At 46.6% G+C, this 21,605-nt stretch overlaps 2 protein-coding genes across 3 annotated transcripts in view; both read left to right on the top strand.

The window, feature by feature from the left end:
* The window catches only part of Rox8 (TIA1 cytotoxic granule associated RNA binding protein Rox8), a 240,413-nt gene that overhangs the window by 99,769 nt on the left and 119,039 nt on the right, over positions 1–21,605 (top strand). For both annotated transcript variants that reach the window (XM_084591576.1, XM_084591575.1), the window contains exons 5-6: positions 9,803–9,860; positions 16,982–17,069. In XM_084591576.1, coding sequence (XP_084447702.1) covers positions 9,803–9,860; positions 16,982–17,069 — 146 coding nt within the window. The remainder of the gene's footprint in view (positions 1–9,802; positions 9,861–16,981; positions 17,070–21,605) is intronic.
* Positions 19,113–20,485, top strand: LOC146206792 (uncharacterized). Its single transcript, XM_084587568.1, has one exon. The coding sequence runs from the start codon at positions 19,274–19,276 to the stop codon at positions 20,483–20,485; it is 1,212 nt and encodes a 403-aa protein (XP_084443694.1). The 5' UTR covers positions 19,113–19,273.

The raw sequence follows: 21,605 nt of genomic DNA, 5'->3' as shown, positions 1-21,605 counted from the left end.
CGTGAACGTAAAAAATCAACAAAGTAAACTTTCCGCACGTTTTGAAGAGCACCGAATAACATAGGCAGTGTGTAGAGTTGCGTTCGACGCGGTATTTACACAGCCTTCGAGCACCGCGCACTACGTACTGCTGCCCCGTCACGTCCCGGACGATTCTTTTACAGCGGCGTGTTTAGTGAAAAGTGTCAAAAAACGTCGGGCCCCAACTACATCATGAAAGAGAAGTTCCCAAAGGAACACGTGCAACACCTAATGCCGGGAGTTTGCTGGAGAGGTGCTGCCGCAAGCGCGGGGGACGACGGCGCACTGGCCGCGTCCTTTACTCCCTAGTCGTCACTAGGCCTAGATTGATTCGCATCGAAGCCGCAGCGGACGGCGCTTTCTATTTCACCAGCGCTGTTGTAAATGGCCTGCCCATTGAAAAAAAAAAAAAAAAAAAAAAGTTCTATCGATTGACCTGTAAAAAGAAAGGATATGGCCATACGGGCGAGGCCTTAGAAGCGTAGATAGCGTACAAGAAGGCCGTGTGAGCCGGCGCTGCACAAACGGCAGCTGCTTTGCAGAAACTTGCTTGTATATAACACCATACCAGCCACTATGTTGAGTCAGCTATCCTCACGAAGTGGTCAGTTCTGATACGACTTTATGCCAGGCTTATTATTCTAGGAAAGACTTTTACTACGCACGCTGGCGCGAGGTAAATCCGCCACTGCCGTAGCGCGCCTCGACTCGACAGTAGGGGCAATGCATAAGATGATGCAAGCGACTCCACGCACGGCGTTATAGACGATTTTACGGAAGAGAGAAGGGTGCTGCCATATTGGGCGCTGGGCTGCTTCCGTAGCAAAAGAGAGTTGACGCCCCCCCCCCCCCCCCCCTTAAAGGGGTCATGCAATGCCTAAAATGAGGTAAAGCAAATCAGTAGAGAGATAGGTACTCCCTCACAAGTCAATCGGCCGCCTGGAGTGCCTGCTCATTTGTATGCCCCAGTGCGTTGGGAAAATTCACCTGTTACGTTCCTGTGTGCCATAACAATAGTACAAGGGAAAAGCGACTCCGGTTTTAGGTGTAGCTTGTGCAGCTCGTTGGGACGAAAAGCCGTCGTCGTCATAATAGCAGTAGTAGTCGACGGCGCGCATCGAAAATATTCGGGGGACTGCGCAAAAATTGTATCATCGTGATTTTTCGGTATAGTGTTTGGTTATTGATTGGTGTGTGATAGGCGATGACGAGTTAATAAAATTGTTGCAATTAATTGGTTAATTGGGGATAGAGAAAATTGGAAGGGGGTTCAGAGGTGTCAATATGCTCAGGATGAAAAGCCAATGCTTACTGATACTATCTACAAATATTTACTAAGTATAAGTTATCAATTAGTTAATTGAAAAAAAAAAGAAAAATGAAAAATAAGAAAAGGTGCTTTGTAGGTGCAAAATTCCCGGAATAAGCCAGTGCTTGATGCTAATTAAGAATACTTGGAGCGTGTAATTGATAAATTAGCTTTTTTATCATGACAACTATTTAATTAAAATAAAAGAAGAAAAACAAAAATACCAAAAGGGGGTTTTCGTAGATGTAAAAATTCTCGGAATAAAAAGCCAATGCTTGATGACAGTAATTAAAAATTTTGGAGCATAAAATTGATCATATAAATAACTTTATTATTATGACAACCAGTTATGGAAATAAAGAAAAAATGAAAAATACGGAAAAGGGTCTTCGTAGGTGTAAAAAGGCTCGAATAAAAAGCCAATGCTTGATGACGCTAACTGAAAAAATTTTTAGTGTAAAATTGATGAATTAACTTTATTATCGTGATATTTTATACATAATTCTTAGCATCGGCAAACATTGGTTTTTCATTCTTAGCGGTTTCATACCTTTGAAAGCTTTTTTCAGTTTTTTCAATTATTGGAAACAGTAAATTGATTACACACTCTGAATTTTCTTCCTTAGCCTCTTGACGCATTGACTTTTTATTCGCAGCATTTCGAGACCTTTGAATCCTTTTATCACTTTTTCATTTTTAAATTCGTTTAATTCATTATTGATCAATTACACATAGTGACTTCCCTTAATTAGCATAATCAAGCATTGGCTTTTGATTCTGAGTATTCTGACACCTTTAGGCCTTCTTTTCTATTTTTATTTTTCAATTATTTCAATTAAATGATTCATCAATTACACACTAAGAATTTTTAATAGGCTTCAACAAGCATTGACTTTTCATTCCGAGCAATCTGAAATCTTTGAAGCCCAGTTTTTGAAATTTTTCATTTTTCCAACTATTTCAATTAATTGATCAATTACGCACTATAAACTTCCTTTATTGGCATCATGAAGCATTGGCTTTTTATTCTCAGCGTTTTAAAGCCTTGGGTGCCCTTTCTCCAATTTTTCATTTTTTTTTTTCAATTCTTGCAAGTAAATAATAGATCAATGGCACGCTCTATATTTTCCTAATTAAAATAATCAAGCATTGCCTTTTCATTCTGAACACATCACCCTCCCTTATCTCTCAATAAAGGTTCCCTTCAGTCAGTCACCATTCTTAGTATTTTGACGCCTCTGAACCCCCTTTCTCCATTTTTTTCATTTTTCAATTATTTGAATTAATTCATCATTTACTGTGAATTTTCTTAATGAGCTTCACAAACTATTGGCTTTTCATTCTGATAGTTTTGACGCCTGTGAAGCCCCTTTTCTCAAATTCCTTTGTTCGTTTCTCATTCCCTGAATTTGTCTTTTAATCAGCTAATCACAAATATTTCTTTACGTGTCATCGCCTATCACACATCAATCAGTTATCGATCACTAGAACAGCAAATTGCCTTGAAATGACATTTTTCACTCAGCCCCCGATTATTTCGGGTGTGCGGTGCCGATAGCTTTTCGACCAAACGAAGAACAAGGGACAGTTGGAATGTTTTCCTTGTAAAAGTCAGCGAAATTTTCTAAAACTATGACCTCGAATTTTTCTCTGCGGCGAAGTTTGAGAAATGTGCCATGAGTTAGTGTGGAGCGGTGACTGCAGGAATACAGTGGCATGTGCGTGCGCTGACCAGCCGACAACAACTAGCATGGTGACGGAGAACTTTTGGAAAATCGGTCGGTGGGATCGGTCTATTCACTGCAAGATTTTTTAAGCTAGCTTCATTAACACCGGAGATATCGACGATTAAAAATGACGCTCCTCCTTGCTCCTCTCAACTCAACACTCGGAGACACCAGAAAAAAAAAAAATGAAGAAAACAGCTCGGGAACTCCGCCCCGCTAGCCCCGCCCACAAAGCGTCAACGCTCGGTTCTAAAACTTTCGGTTACCGGGCCTATTTTCCCGAGTGCCGCCCACGCATTAACAGTCTCTGCCTTTCCCGCCCCGTCTGCGTTTGCATAGCTTTCATCCTTATCTGGTGTCTTCCTCGGCCGCCTGTTTCTTCACTTTCTTGACCTCTCGGAATTGTGTGCGACAGTAGCCCGAACGCCTCGAGTCTATGCGTAACGGGACGCATCGGCCGAGCTAGAATGGACGGCGCAAAACATAAGCAAAGCAGCTCGGTACATGCAGCTTGGCAGCGCAAGTTGTCACCGATTTCCTCAGCTACACGCAAGAATCACACACAAGAGCACGCAAGCGACTACGCTAGAGACGCAGTGAAGCGGGCGATTCCAAAACGCCGTCCGCCGTGGCTTCGCTGCAAAAGAAACAAGGCCTAATGAGCAGGGAGCAGTGCACGACCGGAGTGCCGTCGGCCGCAGCGCCCGCGGACGGCATCTCTGCGGTAACCTGACTGCATCCGGTGCTGCACTTAAGCGTGCGAACTTGTGTACTTTCGCGATGAAGCTGAGGGCAGACCTTTTTTGACGCACTTTCTATTTAATTATCAACACGCCGCACAAATGGTCGATGCGGCAAAGACGAGACGGGACACGGGACTACAGTACGCTGCTGCGCCGTCGGTCGGAACATGAAGGTTGATGCTGCCTATTTAATCGGTACAGTGTTGAATCGGACCAGCTGGTGCTCTTCTCGCACTCCTGCACCGACGCATACTTTCAGTCGGACGCCACCACTTGTTCGGTTAACGTCGCAAACCGAAGAGCCAAGCTCGGGTTCATACATGCAGTGCATGCATGCAGCACTCGAGCAGACAACTTTCACAGATACCAGAAGTGTGTCCGTGACGTAGTGGCCGTGGCGGCTGCAGCCAATGGCAACCTGTCGTGGCCTGTCACTCTCGGCACTTGTCGCGTGCGTAATCACGGCAGAATAATTACAAATCTCGCCACCATGCGGAAATGGGGCAGCCCGCAAATAAAAAAAAAATGCTGTTTTTAAATATTAATAATAAATCGCTGGATTTTTTCCGACGAGTTTTACTTTAGACGAATGCTCGAAAGCATTTGTTCTACACAGTGAAAATGTTTATCAGTGACCTTTCTAGCCGTTTCCTACCCCCTTTAACAGCCTAGTCAAACCGGTTTCTTCGAGGGTCGTAAAATGGTCTATAAATAATTGGGATATTTGTAACCACAGCTTCGTTATGCTGATCGCCTAAAGGGTAACAGTTGCGAGCTGTGAAGCAGTGGTGAACTGCTATTCGCATTAACTGCGGTTAACTTCGATCCACAGTTAATGCGTCCACATAATGTTGTCCTTGTCGCCTTTATCTTTGCGTTTGGAATTAAACGGATTAAGTGGAACGCTGTCAACTTCGGTACGTTATTAGTGCCGAACTTCGTCTAGATGCGTCCATGTTTATATGAAGCCATGGCCTATAAACGAAGGCTAATATACTGTATCTAAATATTGCCCAAATGCACGGCAAATTCGGCATTGTAAAATAATGTAAAAAAATTTGTGTACAACGAGCACATCTCGAAACGGGAAGGTATAGCGTATCGCTTCGGCTCGCTCCGTGGTCCAGCTTGTCAGCTGATATTTTGGGCTGCCGTGTGGATGCTGTTGCGGGCTGGACCATGCGCGCTCGACACCACGTGACAGGTCAGTGGCCCAATCCGTGATCCGTCGTGTGGATATACCTTAATGGGAAACGCAGCAGCATAGCGTTCACGGCGCCACTGCGTCGCAGCTCCTCGGAATAACACGCATTTTTCTAGTGCAGAGGAGGCAAAGGAGAGCGGAGCGAGAAGGGGTAGTCACATGACACCAGAGAAGGGTAAACGCGCGCTCTCCTCACGTCGTCTCCCTGCTCATGTCGCTCGCGCAGACTCCGTCGGGGAGTAGCGACTTAGCTTACCGCGTGCGGCATCCGCCCAAATTTGACAGGAATGTGGCACCATCTGTTGCCATCAGGGTGATCTGCGCATGCGTACTGATGCTCCAGTAGCACCAAACTAAAAGTTTCTATTAGAGCGCACCCCGATGGTGGCAGATGGAGCCACGTTCCCGACAAATTTCGGCTAACGCCGCACACGGCGACCAATCAGCGCGTGCTGTGCTGAGGGTGCGTGGTAGCGATAGACGGCAGCAGTAAGCAGCAGTGCTGAACTAAAAGTCTGTTGAAGTAGGACTGAAGTCACGATCTGGGGTCGGCTTCGATTGGCTACTTCGTTCTGCTGGGTGGGAAAAATAGCTCCCGATCCCATCGCTCCGTGGAACAAGCCGCTGGTTCACATGCAAGCGATTGAGCGACGAGCGGCTGCGACAAGAGCGAAAAGTTTCCAACAAGTTGGAACTACGTCGCTCGAGCCCCCGCGGCAGAAATCGCTAGCGTTTTCGCTTGCATGTGAAACAGTTTTTTTTTTTTCCCCACAACTTTCATGCGTCGAGCACTGCCGCATCGACGCGATGCTAAGCTCGAGATACATGGAATCACAAAGCGGCGCGAGCGCCGCCACGGATCCCTCGATGCGAAAGCAAATGCAGCGAGCGGAAATAACCGCAGAGCAAGGTACATGAGAGAAGCGACGCTGTCTCGTGTGTTAAAATTTCGAAAGTGCTCATTCCAATGCAGCTGTGCTAAATGTAGAAAGTGTACGCAGGTCGCACAAAGATTTGGCATGCTCTAATAAACGAAGGTACCTCGGAGTGCCCGCTCAGATACCAGCGGCACGGGATTTTTTTTTTTACAAATTTTGCGTCAGGGAGAAAACAGATTACGATCCGAGAGTAGGTTGTATACTCACAAAAAAGTGCTTGATGAAGCGTTTATTTTCACGATAATCACTTTTATGTGCCAGCTTCCTGCGCTCTTATAGGGACCGGGTGCCCGTTGTAAGGCGCTACAATCTCATCGGCGGGACAGCGAAGCCCTTGGTGGCAGGCCGAGGCAGCTGAGCGTTGCAGTCGTTTCCATTCTGCGAGGCGTCCTCGAGCATGTCCCTACCCGTCATTTTGCAGTTCGGCTTTGAGCTACTTTGAGTAAACGCAACGAGTATTTTTCTACCAGGAAAGAAAAGAGCAAAGGCCGTCCTCGGCAGGGCGTGCATGCTTTTTTTTGTGTGTGTGTATGTGTGAAAGCACTCGGCGCATGGTATTTCTGTTATAATTCAAAACCGCGCGCTAGGAATGCCTTTGATAGGGGCTTGTGAAGATGACTTCGGAGACGAAATTTGCGCCTGCACTGCGCGTTCATCTTACTTGTGTTCTTGTTGAAACCCGCCTGAAGATCAAATATCGCCGAGCCGTGTAGCCACGGGGCCGTAGTAGTGGTAGTTGTAATGGTCAGCGTTCATGTAAAATGAAAAGGATGCTGCACCTGTCTTTTTTGGTAATAGGCTGAAACGATTCAGAATAGAATATCAGATAATATTCTGCTTTCAACCTTCCAACGAGAGCTGGAAAGGGCGAAAAACAAGCAAGGCAAAAGTAGGATTATCTTTACAGTAGGAAAAGCAAACATACTTCCAGGACTTCCTGCAAAATTACGCTACAATAGGTCACTGAACCCAGCCTTAGATTATAAACCTTAATCCTAATATAAGCGAAATGAGTAATACCACCTCAGCATCATTTCTACATATAGGACAATGCTTTGGTTCAACATGTCGAAGCTGCTGCAGATAATGACTTGGAAAATGTTATGCTATAAATATGTTTCTATCGACATGTTGCGGAGGTTGCGAAAAGAAAAAAAAAAAAAATTTCCCCTGCTATGAGCGGCCCTACTTTTTCGCACACCTGCTAGGAAAGAGGGATCTTGCGATTATTTGGCTTTTTCTTATTTAGGCGTTCTCCCAGTGCAGGAAGTTCAATGCGATTGACCGCAGTTGCCTTGAGCATTTGAAGGCAGTAGTCCAATACTGTTAAACTGTTAAATACAATTTAAAAAAAAAAATCACAGTGTGATGTGTTGTAAGATAAGCCACCGACAACCAAGAGGGCGTTCTATTATTAAATGAATCTCTCTGATGGCACGTTCGCATAGGTGTTCTTACTTTCTCAGCGTACCACAAACTTTCGGGACCAATACCTGACCACGATACCTGATGAGTGTGAGGGGATACGACCATATAGGTAGTTTTCTATTTGCACGTCAAGGATTCCAGATAACTGAAAGCCATTCCTTTTACATACCTTTTCACTGCAGCTTGCCGGACTGCCGCTATATCTATTTACAGCGTTGGTCATACAAGAAATTTCTGAGAGGTAAAACTGGCTTGTCTTACTGCACCATAATCAGGAAATCATGTGTTCACTAAAACGCTAATGAGAAACACTGTATTTTGGCGGGTCAGGAAATGGGCGCTGCTGAGAAAATACATAAACACGTGTAAAGTAAAACGTGAATGCGAAATAAAAAAAATATATATATTTGCTACTTGAGAAATATGTGCGGAACCTATTAACACTCTAAACGGCGATCTGCGTGCCTTCGAAATAAAAAAAAAATGCTATGTTTATTCTCGTTTCCAACAATTAAAATATTTATTTTTTCTTGTTCGCCTTTTATACCATACCGCTAGCAGATTTTGTTACCATGTGGTATTGAATGAGCTCTGAAATGAGTGATTTTATTAGGCGAGACGGACATGCCACAAACAAATTAACAAATTTTAAGAGTATCAAAGCAGAGCTCTCGGCCCATTTTCATTGGTTGACAAAGAAGAGAGGGAAAAAGACAAGATCATGGTAAAAGGAATTGTTCCTGTCTCCTATCTGCTCTTTCTGTTAAGAGAACAAGGAATTCTCTAACTATGTCGGCGAAAGTAGCTATACAAACATTGTCTCTGCCCATCACTGAAGATTGTAATGCAGCCCGAAAGACGATGGTGGCTGCCTTTTCCTATTCCATGCTGGGGTTTTCTTGTACACAGGCAGGGAAATGCTAGCGTTGTGACTTATGTTGTCGGGCTCCTTCGATTTCCAATTGTCAGTAAAGTGACTCTCGTGCCGTCACTCCTGGGGAAGGATTTAAAAAATCAGGCACTTTCCACGACCACACAGTAACCAAATACGTAGATGCGTGCCTCTGTCTTTCAGTCAACCGTGCTTAGGTCACCCGCCACTCATGTGCTTATGCGAAAACCCGTAGAAATGAACCGACCTAAAAGCGACCGACGAGTTCGCGCAGCTGCCAGTGCAGCCAACAGTGCACCACGTTTCGGCAGCCTTGTTTGACCAGACTTCGTTTTACTGGACATATTCACACAACTAGCCAAACGTCTCTGCTTTCCTGGGGATATATTCATGCACAACATCATCTAAAAATTAGGATTTCCAATCCGCCTTTCGCGCGAGTTCTATGCGCATGCGCAAAGTCCCAGCGGTGACTGATGGAAACATATTGGATGGCATCGAGGGCGTTTCTTGTCGCCGCCAGTGCACGGGGACTGGCGGCACGGTGACCACCGCAGGCTTGGCAAAGCGATGCGAACCACGTCGGCAGCGTATGGTTGCCACTCTTGAGGCGTGCCGGGGGGCAAGACGCGGTTTTTCAGGTTCCCTTCCAGTAGGTACTTTTCATCATGCATATTTCCTTTAGATGCATACATACCTGTAGTATCTGTGCTTTTGCCGCTCAGAGCATATGACGCACTTGACACTCTTGTACGATGCACGGTGTTGTTCTTTTTTTTTACGAGTCTTCGTTCTCTCCAAAGCATTCGGATTTTGTTCCTGGTGTACGCAATTAGCTGCACTTCGTTAGGGAGATTGAAAGTCGTTGTCCTCGTCCTCCAAAGCATTCGGATTTTGTTCCTGGTGTACGCAATTAGCTGCACTTCGTTAGGGAGATTGAAAGTCGTTGTCCTCGTCCAAACGTCTGCAACGCCACGGAAACCGCCAGGCACGAATGAGTCTCCTGGCATGTTCATGCTCGTTCACTTGTGGAGTGGAGCACTCTGGACGCAGAACAGCGTTAGTTCCTTATCGACATGAGCATCCGATGTGTAGGAGATGCGCATGTGTCACCATGCAGTCGTTGATTTCGCAGAAATCGCTGCGGTGGCAGAAAGGCTGTGGGTCCTTTCACAAGGGATATTTAATCAGTGGTCGCTACTGTTGCCAATTGTCAAAAATATTTTTTATTTTCTAGAGCCAAATAATATAGTAATGCTCATTTCTAGTATCGAAATGTTCAAACAATGCCTCGGCAACTGAAATGCATAAGTAAGCTTACCTTGTACGCCCAGGTAAAAATGTTCGTTTTTGCAATATTGGCAGCTCGGGAAACTAAATGCTCCGAATTGTGGCTCACAGTTTTCAGGGGACTATGCTTGGGAATATACCTTTTCCAGACGACCTCATTGTAATAGAAACATTTACAGTCATGTCAGTGCAAACATCACGGCTTGCCTGCACTGCTAACCCCAGCATTGTTCTTTTCTTTGTCTTGCAGGAAATGAAAGTAAACTGGGCGACATCGCCAGGCAACACTCCAAAACTTGACACTAGCAGTGAGTATGTTTGGAGAGCAGTGCACATGATATATATTGTGCCAATGCGCATGCACACAGGTGGTATACTCTATGATGAAACTTTGCTGCTCATTGCCAAATGAGTATAGTGACAAACAGGCTGCAAACAAATGCCCATCTTTTCATTTTGTCAGAGTTAGTGCTGTTACACCTTCAGTATTATCATATTGCGCTTAGCTTATGAGTTCCACTGCAGGTAAAAGCAATAAGGTATTTTTGTTTGCAGTTGTAATGTTTTGTAATGTTGTCTTTTTTGTGAACTTTTGTCACAGCCTCTAGTCATGGTTCTTTTCTCATGACAAAGGGAATACATTTACGTTTAATTCCCCCTGCCCCCCCCCCCCTTTTTTTTGATAATGTAGAAATTTTTGATCTGTTAATTCGAGTACCAGCATACTGCACCAATGTGCTTATCCAGGGCTGTGCCAAATTTGCCCCAAGAAAAGAAAAAAAAAAAAAGCAGAGCTTGTAATCCTTTTGCTGGTTGCCATCAGTAATTGCAGGAAAAGAGGTTTCGACACATCCTGAGCGTTGGCGCTCTTGCCCTACACAGGCACCAGTTTGTGCATGCGCCTGGTACGAGACACGGGTGGAAGCACTGCTCCAATTCCTCCATTCTGCTCCAAACTGCTTTCCCTACTCCAGTCTTCTCCAAAATGCAATTGCTCCAAAACTGCTCCAAAACTGCTCCAAACTGACTGCCTTGATTTTCTGCCATCAGATTTAGCAGAACTCTGGAACAATGTCACAGCACCAGGGGCAAAGATATAACACATCTTGCACTGGGGTTAATACAAATGAAATTTTTTTTTACAAGTAAATTTAGTATGAGGCATAGGTGATTGGAGATAGTTAATTGCGAAAAAAAAAATGCACTATGCATGTGATGTAGCACCCCCTTCCAGTCATTTTAATCGACAGTGGAGAGAGTAGCAAACGAAGCAGATAGCGTAAACTACCCGGAGCCATTGGGAAACCTGTCTGGCTCCAAAAAATACACAAGTCTTCGTAGTGCTTTCACTATGAAAACAAGCCAATACTTCAACATCGAGCTCCTTTGTCCCTGAGAAGCACATCAGGCCTACGTCAGACAAAATCGTACTTGAAGCGTTATAGGTTGGAATGCCAAAGCTGTCAGTCACTAGGAAGCTTCTCAAGAGTGTTGGAAAGGCATATGGCCTACTGCCACGATATTAGAAATGAGCTCCAGCATTGCTCAAGCAAAGAATGATGAACTATTGGCAGGTGGCAGTGAAGTAAAGCTGAAGGATGGTAAACCCTTCAATGCCATCTGTTTGTATCCCAAAGCTGCTCCAAAATGCTCAAGCCTGCTTCCAACGCTGTAGACCTCTTCCATGATTGCAAACAAACAAGGCGATCAATGTGGCGCTGCAGTCGTCTGCTATCCCAAGGTAGGCAAAAGGTATGGGAGCGGCACTGGTGCCAAGCTTGTCAAGGCGCGTTATTGTGGTCTGAAGGAGCCTTTTTGGAAGACAAAATAACCATTTCTCAGGAATTTATCAGAGAAGGCTATGCATAAGATCAAAAAGGATCATGTAATACCCCATATTTGGGGGCTTTAAGCTGTTGCCTAAATAAATAAATAGGTAGATATGCACAAGATATTGAGCGGAAATGTCATGCCCATTCATCTGGACTCCAGATTAGTATCGAAGTGGTAGACTTGAAATTTGAATCCATCAAGTCAATATAGGTCATTAGATCAGACTAGGAGGTGTTCAGTTATGAAGTGCACCAGCAAGTGTTCTAAGTGGTTGATATCTTTACATGCTTTGGCCGTTTGTCAGAGATGAGTGTGCAGTTGGAAAAGCATTGAACGTGCATAAAAAGGAATCAGATTGTAGATTTTGTACAGAAAACCAAGACTGCAATTATGAAATGCGTTTCACCGTAGGAACGTGCTCCAAAACATAATTCAAATGCTCCCAAACTCTCGTCTCGTTGCTCCAAAGCTGCTCCAAAATGCTCTAGCTTGCTTCTACCCCTGGAGACACAAGCGAGCTCTAGCGAAGTGCCGAGATCTGTCCGTGCTAGATCTCAGTGTTCACACAGGCGCCTGAAGCTGCTCACCTGTGTAGGTCTCTCATTGGCGTATGGCTGTCTCGCTGCTGTCACATGGCTCTGTGTCACCACATGGAGACTGTTCTTTTCGATCAGGTGTAAGGTCTGCGGCAGCAGTAGTCAACTAGAATTGTATACAGTGGATTGAGCGGAGGCGCGGCCTATTGTGCGCCGCTTGCCTCCTGGAAGAAAGCGGTGGCGTTGACGTCGTGCGCACTTGAACGCAGGGTGCCGCTTTCTTCTTATGCATGTTTTATCATTTGCTGCCGTCACGAAATGTTGATTCTGTGCCTTTTACTGCGTCCGTCTTTACAGTGCCCAAGCATAGGTGCACAGGTTTGCACAGGTAACGGGAGAACAACCCAGGAAAGCAAGTTATTGCTTTTTTTCCACAGGCTTGACAAGCCGCTGCCTAATTGTGCTATTTGTGAGCTGCACTTTGAGCCGCATTTTATTTTGAGGCATTATATCTACATGAAAACAGAATTCAAATATGTAGTGAAAATTGATTGACAGGCAAGATCAGCATCTTTCCACATGAGTAACGAAGCTGCAAGGAAAAAAAAAGTGTAAACAAAAACATTTGTGTATTGCTAATTTTGCACCATTTCATGGTAGTAAGAATTGGCCTGCCTAAAAAGTTGGACGAAGTGGTTCTACTAGCAGGGCGATGACTCTCTTTCAAATGCGGTCGACTACAGCGCCACCTCTCTTGGGGAGGCGGTTGCGTCACTATAGCGGCAGAGTGCAGGTGTCTGCTTCTTGATGCATGTTCCAATGTAGTGTGAGGTGACATAGTCTTGTGACAGCAACGAGAGACCGCCCCAGCTAAGGGTGTTCAGCGCCTGCGCAGAGTTCCGTGGAGATGCGCACTGCTTTTGATGCCCACCAGGGCACATGCTCTCGAAGTGTCATTGAGGCTGGAATGCCATATGACTCCACTTTTGTACACCTGTTTAAGCAAGGCAAACTAAATTTGTTCATTCTAGAGCTGCAGTTCGACACCAGGTCCCTTAAGCTATCCTCGTCTCCTGCATTTCATGGCTGCCGTACGTGCTGAAGTGTTTGGTGGGTGGTGCCAGATTTGCAAATAACCTCGGCAGATGCTCATTGCTTAATTGTGATTATGCAAACACTGTTGGGAATGTTGACAGTAAAACAACCAGTTATGTTATTTCGGTTTCAAGAAAGATAAATTATTCAGCAGTCGTAAGCGAATATCACTTGGTGGCCAATGTACAGTAATGTCTTAACTCACCATTACTAAGGATAAAACACAGACCCCAAAATTAGGTGTCTATATTCCTTCAGTGAATTTTCTTGGTGCAGCACCGTGGTACCCCTCATTGCATGCTTTGTATGTTCTAATTGCCTTTCTGTTTAATCACATAAAAACATTTTAAGCAATATTGAACACCTTTTAATGTACCGGGAGCCCGCCTGCTGCCAATGCACCAGATAACCTTGAGTGTGTGATGCCATGCGTCAGCCAATCACTGCGTGTATGCATGCCGGTGATGGTTGGGCTCCCAGTACTCCAATAATGTTACAGTTAAATAAATATAAAGCAACGATGATATTGCGTGGTATTGTCACATAGTGGTGACGAGGTCGACGACACAAATGAAGGGGTCGATGATTGCACTAAAGAAACTCTTTATTTGGGCTGACTTGCGCCCGCAAAAGAACTAAGCAACTCGGCGGCGGCGATAGAAGCAAACGTGCTCGTCGAACAAAGAATGTCCGTCACACTCGGCAACGCTCAATTTAAAGGCTGCACAGAACAATCTAGATAACGTCACAAACAGCTACCAGCACGGGCTGGAACATTGTGGAAAGACACCCGAGTGGCCGGAACCTTCGAGACAGATCTCGGTGCATCTTGCGCTACAACAAAACTGATAAAGGTGGGACTCGCGACATCCAGCATTAACATACAAAGATTACGGAACGGATACGCGGTCCAGAATCAGAGTGATAAGCCTGTATGCCGGCGGCTGTTAAAAAACAACAAATACTGTTTTGAAGGTTTCGCGGCATTACTCCCCCCTTAAAAAAACATCGCCTCGATGTTCCAAAACAAAGAAACTTAAACATAAACACTGCAAAGTTTAAACGCCACAGATTCTTTAACGCGCGTAATATGGCTTCAGTCGTACAACATGTACAATTTCTGGGCGTGCGCGTCGCCGTTGTGATGCTGACGTTCGTCGGGAATGACTTCATAGTCCAGTGGTCCGACGCGGCGAAGGATTTTGTATGGCCCAAAGTATCGACGCAACAACTTTTCACTTAATCCGCGATGGCGAATTGGTGTCCAAACCCACACTTGGTCTCCTGGATTGTACTCTGCGTGGCGTCATCGTACATTGTATCGTCGGCTGTCGGTGCGCTGTTGGTCTTTAATACGCAGCCGTGCGAGTCGTCGGGCTTCCTCTGCACGCTGCAGGTAGGCGGCGACGTCATGGTTGTCCTCGCTGGTTACGTGCGTCATTGGTGTCCGATCTCGGCTGCGTCGTTTCTTCAGGTCATGGCCGGGGCATACCGTTGTTACTTCGCTGGGCGGCGGTGTCGGCTTGCGCTCTGGTCGTGTTGTCGTCGATGTCGTCGTGTGGAGCGGCGATGAAATGGTTGCGTCGTCGTTAGTGGTCGTCGGCGGCGGAGGATGCTCATCTTTTCGCTGTTGAGCAACCTCACCTCCAAAGGTAGCTCTGTTTAGTTTCTCCTGCGCGGGCTTGGAGACCTTCCGCGCATACTCTCATCATAGGTACGGCCTGGCGACGCAAAGCGGGCCCTGTACGGCGATGGAGATCTGAACCGACGGCTTGGTGGCGCAATCTCACCGCTACGCAGGTAGTTGTAAATTTCTTGTGGTCGTTCACCTGGGCGTGGTGGCGGAGTTTCGACTGCAAATCCGCGGAGACCGATTCGTCGGTACGGGCAGTGGCGCAGAATGTGGCCGGCCTCACCGCAGTGGAAGCATAATGGCCGGTTGTTTGCAGTCCTCCAGGCGTCGCACTTCCTGGGGTTTGGGGGTCGTTGGTAGGTTTGCGGATGGGGGCCAAGGGGCGGTTTTCAGGAACAGGACGGTAGCGGCGAGGGCTCGGAAAGTCATCACGTCGGGGTGCAGGGCGACGTAATGCACCAGCGTAGTTCATTGCTGTTGCCTCTTGTGCTGGAACAGTCGCAGCCGTCGCTTGAGGAACGCCCAGTGCCTGCTGGACTTCTTCACTGACGACGTCCGCGAGCGTCGCCACCTAGGGTTGTTGCGATGATGGCATCAATCGGCGGAGCTCCTCTCGCACGATCTCCCGGATGAGGTCCCGCAGGTTCTCTCCACTTGCAGATGCGCTGGGGCAGTGGCTTGAGTCTGGCTGAAGTGGTCGCTCGTAGTGGCGCATCCGGGTGTACAACGTCTTCTCGATGGCAGACGCTTCCGTTTCAAATTCCGCCACGGTTTTTGGCGGATTTCGGACAAGATTTGCAAAAATCGATTCTTTGAAGCCTCGCATTAAAAATTTGACTCTCTCACCTTCAGTCATGTTAGGGCCGGCGCGGCGAAAGAGACGCTTCATCTCTTCAACGTACGCCAGGACAGGCTCATTAGGAAGTTGAAGTCTTGACTGAAGGAGGGCCTGGGCTCTTTCCTTTCGGACGACGCTTGAAAAGGCAGTCAAAAACGCTTCCTTGAAAATGTCCCAATCCTTCATAGCTGCCTCATGATTTTCGAACCAAACTCGGGCATGTCCTTGAAGAACAAAGTAGACCTGCCTGAGTTTCGCAGCATCTTCATCCGGTCGTCCATGGAAGCAGGGGGCTCACGGGGTTGGACGAAAACAACCGGTGCTGTAGGCTGGGCCATTGCCAGCGTCGATGCCTTCCGAGATCGAATGGGGTCAGGCAGCAGACCTGTAGGCTGATCTTCCAGGGCGACAGGAACACGGCTTGGGTCTTGGCTTGAAGGATAAATGCAGCACCTCCACCAGATGTCACGTAGTGGTGGCGAGGTCGACGACACAAATGGAGGGGTCGATGATTGCACTAAAGAAACTCTTTATTTGGGCTGACTTGCGCCCGCAAAAGAACTAAGCAACTCGGCGGCGGCGATAGAAACAAACGTGCTCGTCGATCGTCGAACAAAGAATGCTCGTCACACTCGGCAACGCTCAATTTAAAGGCTGCACAGAACAATCTAGATAACGTCGCAAACAGCTACCAGCATGGGCTGGAACATTGTGGAAAGACACCCGAGTGGCCGGAACCTTCGAGACAGATCTCGGTGCATCTTGCGCTGCAACAAAACTGATAAAGGTGTGACTCGCGACATCCAGCATTAACATACAAAGATTACGGAACGCATACGTGGTCCAGAATCAGAGTGATAAGCCTGTATGCCGGCGGCTGTTAAAAAACAACAAATACTGTTTTGAAGGTTTCGCGGCAGTATGCTTAATGAGGAGACTTAGATTATTGCTGTAAAAATTTTGGGGAAGGGCTGGGTTAGATTTAGTTTCACATTGGAAAGAGCCAAATCCGGAGTTTACATCTTCGTATTGGTAAAATTATTTGGATAATTTTTCAAGACAAAGTTTGCTGAGGTTTTTGCAGATAAATTTTAGTTTTTGTTATCTGTTTGGGGGGATTTTGCTTATTGCGATAAAAAAAAAGCTTCATATGTTGTCTCATGTAAACAGGCTTCAGTGCACAAATTTCAAGCAGTGCACAATCAGGACAACTACACGGACACGCCTCGGCTGTCTATGCATGTCAGGCATGCAAAGCTGAGCACTGTTTCAATGCAAGATTATCTACTATGAAGCCACATGGTAAATAAGGATTGCGGTTTGTGACATTGGGTCCCTCACAGCAAAACAGATTTCACCTAGATGTGGTGTCTGATGCTTTATCAAAACTTGAGGGGCATGTTAATGGTGAGTGGGGAATTTGCCTTGGTTCCCCTGTTACAAAGTGAGTTCACTATCTTGTTCAATAAAGCATTCTTTTTGTTTCTCTTTCAGAACACCATCACATTTTTGTGGGAGATCTGAGCCCGGAAATTGAGACGACTCAGTTGCGAGATGCTTTTGCCCCGTTTGGAGACATCTCGTAAGTAGACAGGCTTGCCAAATGTAACCTGCATACAGGCCTCCATCTAGTCTGCTGATTTTTTTTAAATTTTTCTGGTGTATGCAGCCCTGGATAATCTTTTCACTCGCGTCAAATAGTCTCCATGCTGCCTGATTCCCATTTTCTGGTATACGTTCAGCTGCACGCAACTGCTCATGGGGAGCATCATGTTGACAAGAGCAGTGCATGTTGTGTGCGAAGCCCTTGTGGCATACCTTTCAACCCTCCCGATTATTTTACTGAACTTTCCAATAGTACGACCACTGCCCTAAATCTCCTAATTAGTGGCCTTTACACTACAATAGTTTTTTTCGAAATGGGCCGAAAGATCTGCAGCCACATCATCAATTAAGCGGCTGGTCAAGGCCAAACTAGCTGTCGCCAATTGCTGGTCTTGAGCTTCTGGCTGGCTTTTAGAGCTTTGCACAAAAGGGCATCTTCCGTTTCTAACCAAATATAAAATTGAGGTAGTGCATACTTTTACCGCTGTCTTAAAAATCTACTTAGCTTCCCAAACTTGCCTCAGCAAATCTAAGCTTGTTTGCAAATCAGTCCAGTAATCCGGGAATGGATATACAGCAACAGTAAAGAAATAGAAAAGTTTCTTACCACTGTTCCACATACGTTTGCGCTTTAGTTCTGCATGCACATTGCGTGTACTGGTTTGGTATGACTGGCGCTGAGCACTGTGTTTGCACAGCCATTTGGGCATCTGTAAAGCCCATATTCGTGAGAACCGAAATACATGCGACTACTACTTCGCCTCGTGAACAATTCAATAGGTGATACATCAATCGATGGAGAACACGTCTCTTACCCTCCAAGACTTTTCAGTGCATAGAAAATAGCACTGCTATTGAAAAATATTTTCGCACGGCGTTAACTTTCGTCCTTGAGAGAACAGATTACCTCTGCAAAGATGCCATGTCAGAGCAAAGTGTGAATCTCATATTAGGCAGTACAAAACACTGATTGAATGCGCCATCGAATTCTTCGTTTTGTAGTGCTTATAGAGTGTTCGGTTTATGTATTTCGATCATATAACAAACTGATACGAAGGATGCAATGTATCCGATGTAATCGCATACTTCTGAAGTACACATTATCAACAAGCTTTTTAACCTTAAGCCAAGCGAGCAAAACTTCCCACCGCGAGATGCAGCACGAGAGCTGTGGAGTGGGAATGCAGCAGTGCAAGGAAAACTGGTGAGACCCCATTTCCAGTTTCGCATTTTTCTGCCCGCCCGCCATAAGCAGCAGCGCCACCGTGCGATGCTTTGGGTGCCTGTGGTGTGCTATGGCGAACCTACTGACTGTTCATGACATGACTCTGTCTGCTTTATTAATTTGTGTCATTAAGGGGAGACGCGGCCTTCGAAAGCCAAAAAAAAATCGCGAAAAAATTGCGTTTTGGAAAACCGCGTATTTGGGTAGAACGTTTTATAAACTATCTTTCCTGTAATTATCAGCGCGTAATTCATCGTAAAAGTGTTTCAAATTAAATATATAACACGCCACGGCAGCTCCTGCGCAGCGAGCGAGAACTGAAAACAACTGTATTTCGCGCGAGCGCCATTTCCCAGTCTCTGAAGCGAGCGCCGCCATCTTAGCCTTGTTTTGTTTGTGAATTCTTGCGCTTTTTTTCCCGGCAGCGGAGGCGGCGCGGTATAGGCGTGGCTTGCTTGTGTATGGAAGGCTCGCGAGACCTTTCGAATTGCCCGCGGCTCAAAAGCGCAGCTGCGATTGGACACAGCTTGCTCGCTGGAGGTCGCGCGTCTACTATTGGCTGCTGCGCGTGCGGTCACGTGGTCACCTCCGGCTGCTGCAAGCCTTGTCTGCTGCGGCTTCATCGTCGCGGACGTCTTTGTGTTGTTTTTTTTTTGCCTTTCGCCATTTTTGCTATCGTTCTTTGTCGTGGAGTCCTAGCTTTTAAAGTCCGTCGGTACGTCTTCTGCTTGAACAGTTGCGGGCTGCCGGGCAGAGGACCAACGCTGCTCTCGATACCGAGGCCGGTTTTGTTGCGCAAGTTGTGCACATGGTCAGTAGTCATGGGTCGCACATTTCCAAAGAAATGCAAGACTGAGACTGCGTTCGGAAAGTGAAAGCGCCGACCCCCTACTGCACGGAAGTCACTGAAGTCACTGAAAGTGATCGCCGATGAGCCGGACTCGTCGAATGGCGGTATGCGGGCACCGGCATCGGACGCCAGCGTGCCGTACGGTGCCTCATCAAGTCAGCCGCCAAGCAGTGACAGCGATGTCGCCCTGGATCCTGGGACATCGACAAGATACGGCAGCTTACCAGACAATGCAACGGAGTTGCGACGCAGGTCAGATTTGTCAGAAGAGGACTGTTTTCTTGATGCTAGTACTCAGCGTGAGGCTCTTCAACGCGACACTCAAGCCAATTCGGAAGTGATAAACGGCACGTCAGCGGATGCCTTCAATCAGCGCAGCTATGCCGACGTTCCATGCGGTGGCCGTCGTACCATTCTTGAACACCGAGAGCCAAGTTTTGTGCCTGCGGAAACGGCGCAAGCGCGCGCAACCACTGTTCGCAAGTCGCTCGGTGCGATGTCGGAAACTGAGCAGAAGTTCACGCTAACCGCGCTGCCGGAATCCGATACAACGCCTGCATCAGAAGATGAGTTCGTAGTAATTCAAATGAACGCTCTAAATTCGCTGATTAGGGATGCCCTCTGCCCGATTTGCCGGAAGCCAAGCCTGGCAGTAGACCGGGACACCAGACTTGGACTTGCTGTGAAAATGGTGCTGAAGTGTTTTTGTGGTGTTATCAGCTCTCAGTGGTCTTCGCAAAGAAAGCAAGGTGCGAGGGTTTTCGACGTAAACCTCAGATCAATGCAAGCAATCAGGAGCATTGGCAAAGGGCCCACTTCTCTGAATGACTTCTGGGCAGTGATGAATGTATCACACCGAGGACTGCACCAGAAGACATACCAAAAGCATTTGAAGAAAGTGCTCAAGCCAGCTGCTGAAGTGGCTGCACAAACAGTTTTTGCAGGTGCTGTAAAGGCTGTCAAGAATGTATATGAAGAAATGGAAGTCAACTTCACTAAGAACATTACAGTTGTATATGATGGCACGTGGCTGACGCGTGGGCACAGCTCGCACATTGGTGTAGGCTGTGTAATAGAATTTTACACTGGTCTGGTGCTTGACTGTACAGTATTATCGAACTTCTGCCTTGGGTGTGAAATAGGGCCACCTGAAAATGACCCTGCATTCCATGAATGGAAGAAGACTCACCAGTGCCAAAAAAACATCGCTGTCAGCGCAGGACGAATGGAAGTTGAAGCTGTACTGCAGCTTTTTGGGTGCTCCCTTGACAGAAACGACCTCAGGTATAGACCGTTTTCGCCGCGAGAAGGAAAATAGCCTCGAAGCGGCGCGCGCAGAGTCGTTCCTCCTCTCCCCTTTCTCGCTGGTATGCGAGGGCGGCAAGGTGGCCATAGCATCTGCATTGAGAACTTGCCTTTCGTGCTGTTTTTTGCGCTATAAAACAGCTTTTGCTTGGTTTTCACGCAAACTGTGACCATGAATCGTGAGCCGAGGTCATCAGGATACAACTGCGCTGTTGTTGGCTGCTCCAACAATTATCGTAAGCGAAAAAAACTAGGCGCAGAGCCATGTGCACAGCATCAACAGCTGCGGCAGCAGTGCGGGTGCGATCTGTTTCAACTGCATCGTTATCCGTCCGATGAAAACGAGCGACGGCGTTGGCTGGCTAGCGTCAACAGAAAGGATTTTGTGCCATCGACCGCCTCTCGTGCGTGCTCGGAACACTTTGTTGGTAGACAACGTACTGGCATGAACTCCATACCTATGCTTAAGCTGGGCTATGAACGGAAGGTTTATAACGTCACCACTTCTTGTGCAACACACCCATGCTTCGTGAAGAACTTTGACTGACTGTGAGGCCTGCACTTGGCATTTCAGTAATGTCAATTGCTCATCTACTGTATGCATGAGCACCGTCCCAACCTAACCACTCTGCAAATACGAGTACGACTGCATACTCCTGAATGATTTCACCTCCTTGAGGTCACACGCTTTCTTCTCAAGGAGGTAAAAAGTAATGTGTGGCATCTGCACGCGTGGCCACTTCTTTATGTCGTCACTCCAGTCAGTGACAACAGTTGGATGGCTGTACAGCTTGTCACCTGCAGACAAATATCAAGGGCACATAATCAGAGCAGTGGAAGGAAGTAGCTAAGAGAAATAGAAAAAAAAAACACTTCAAAATTCTCATTGCATGCTATATCACCTAACTACATGCCGAGGAAGCAATGTAACAGCAAGGTTATTACCGCAAACAATGGGCCTTGGCAAAACAATAGTGCGCTAACTGCCCCAATCTAGATACCAAAGCCTAGAAAACTCGTGTGAAAAAGCGTAACTTGGAGAGGACTGCAAGCGCTCTAAGTGCTCGCCAAAACACAATAGAAGAAAGGGAGGCGCGGCGAATTTCTACTGCCGCGTAACTAGTAGCCGCGCA

This window comes from Amblyomma maculatum, chromosome 1 (genome assembly GCF_055883805.1).
Source record: "Amblyomma maculatum isolate TAMU_Amacu chromosome 1, ASM5588380v1, whole genome shotgun sequence".
NCBI lineage: Eukaryota > Metazoa > Arthropoda > Arachnida > Ixodida > Ixodidae > Amblyomma > Amblyomma maculatum.
Note: the sequence above shows the minus strand (reverse complement) of the source record. Positions and strands in the feature narration are given on the sequence as shown.

Coding starts and splice junctions, on each gene's coding strand:
- LOC146206792 (XM_084587568.1), top strand. CDS start 19,274: ATGCGGGCACCGGCATCGGACGCCAGCGTGCCGTACGGTGCCTCATCA.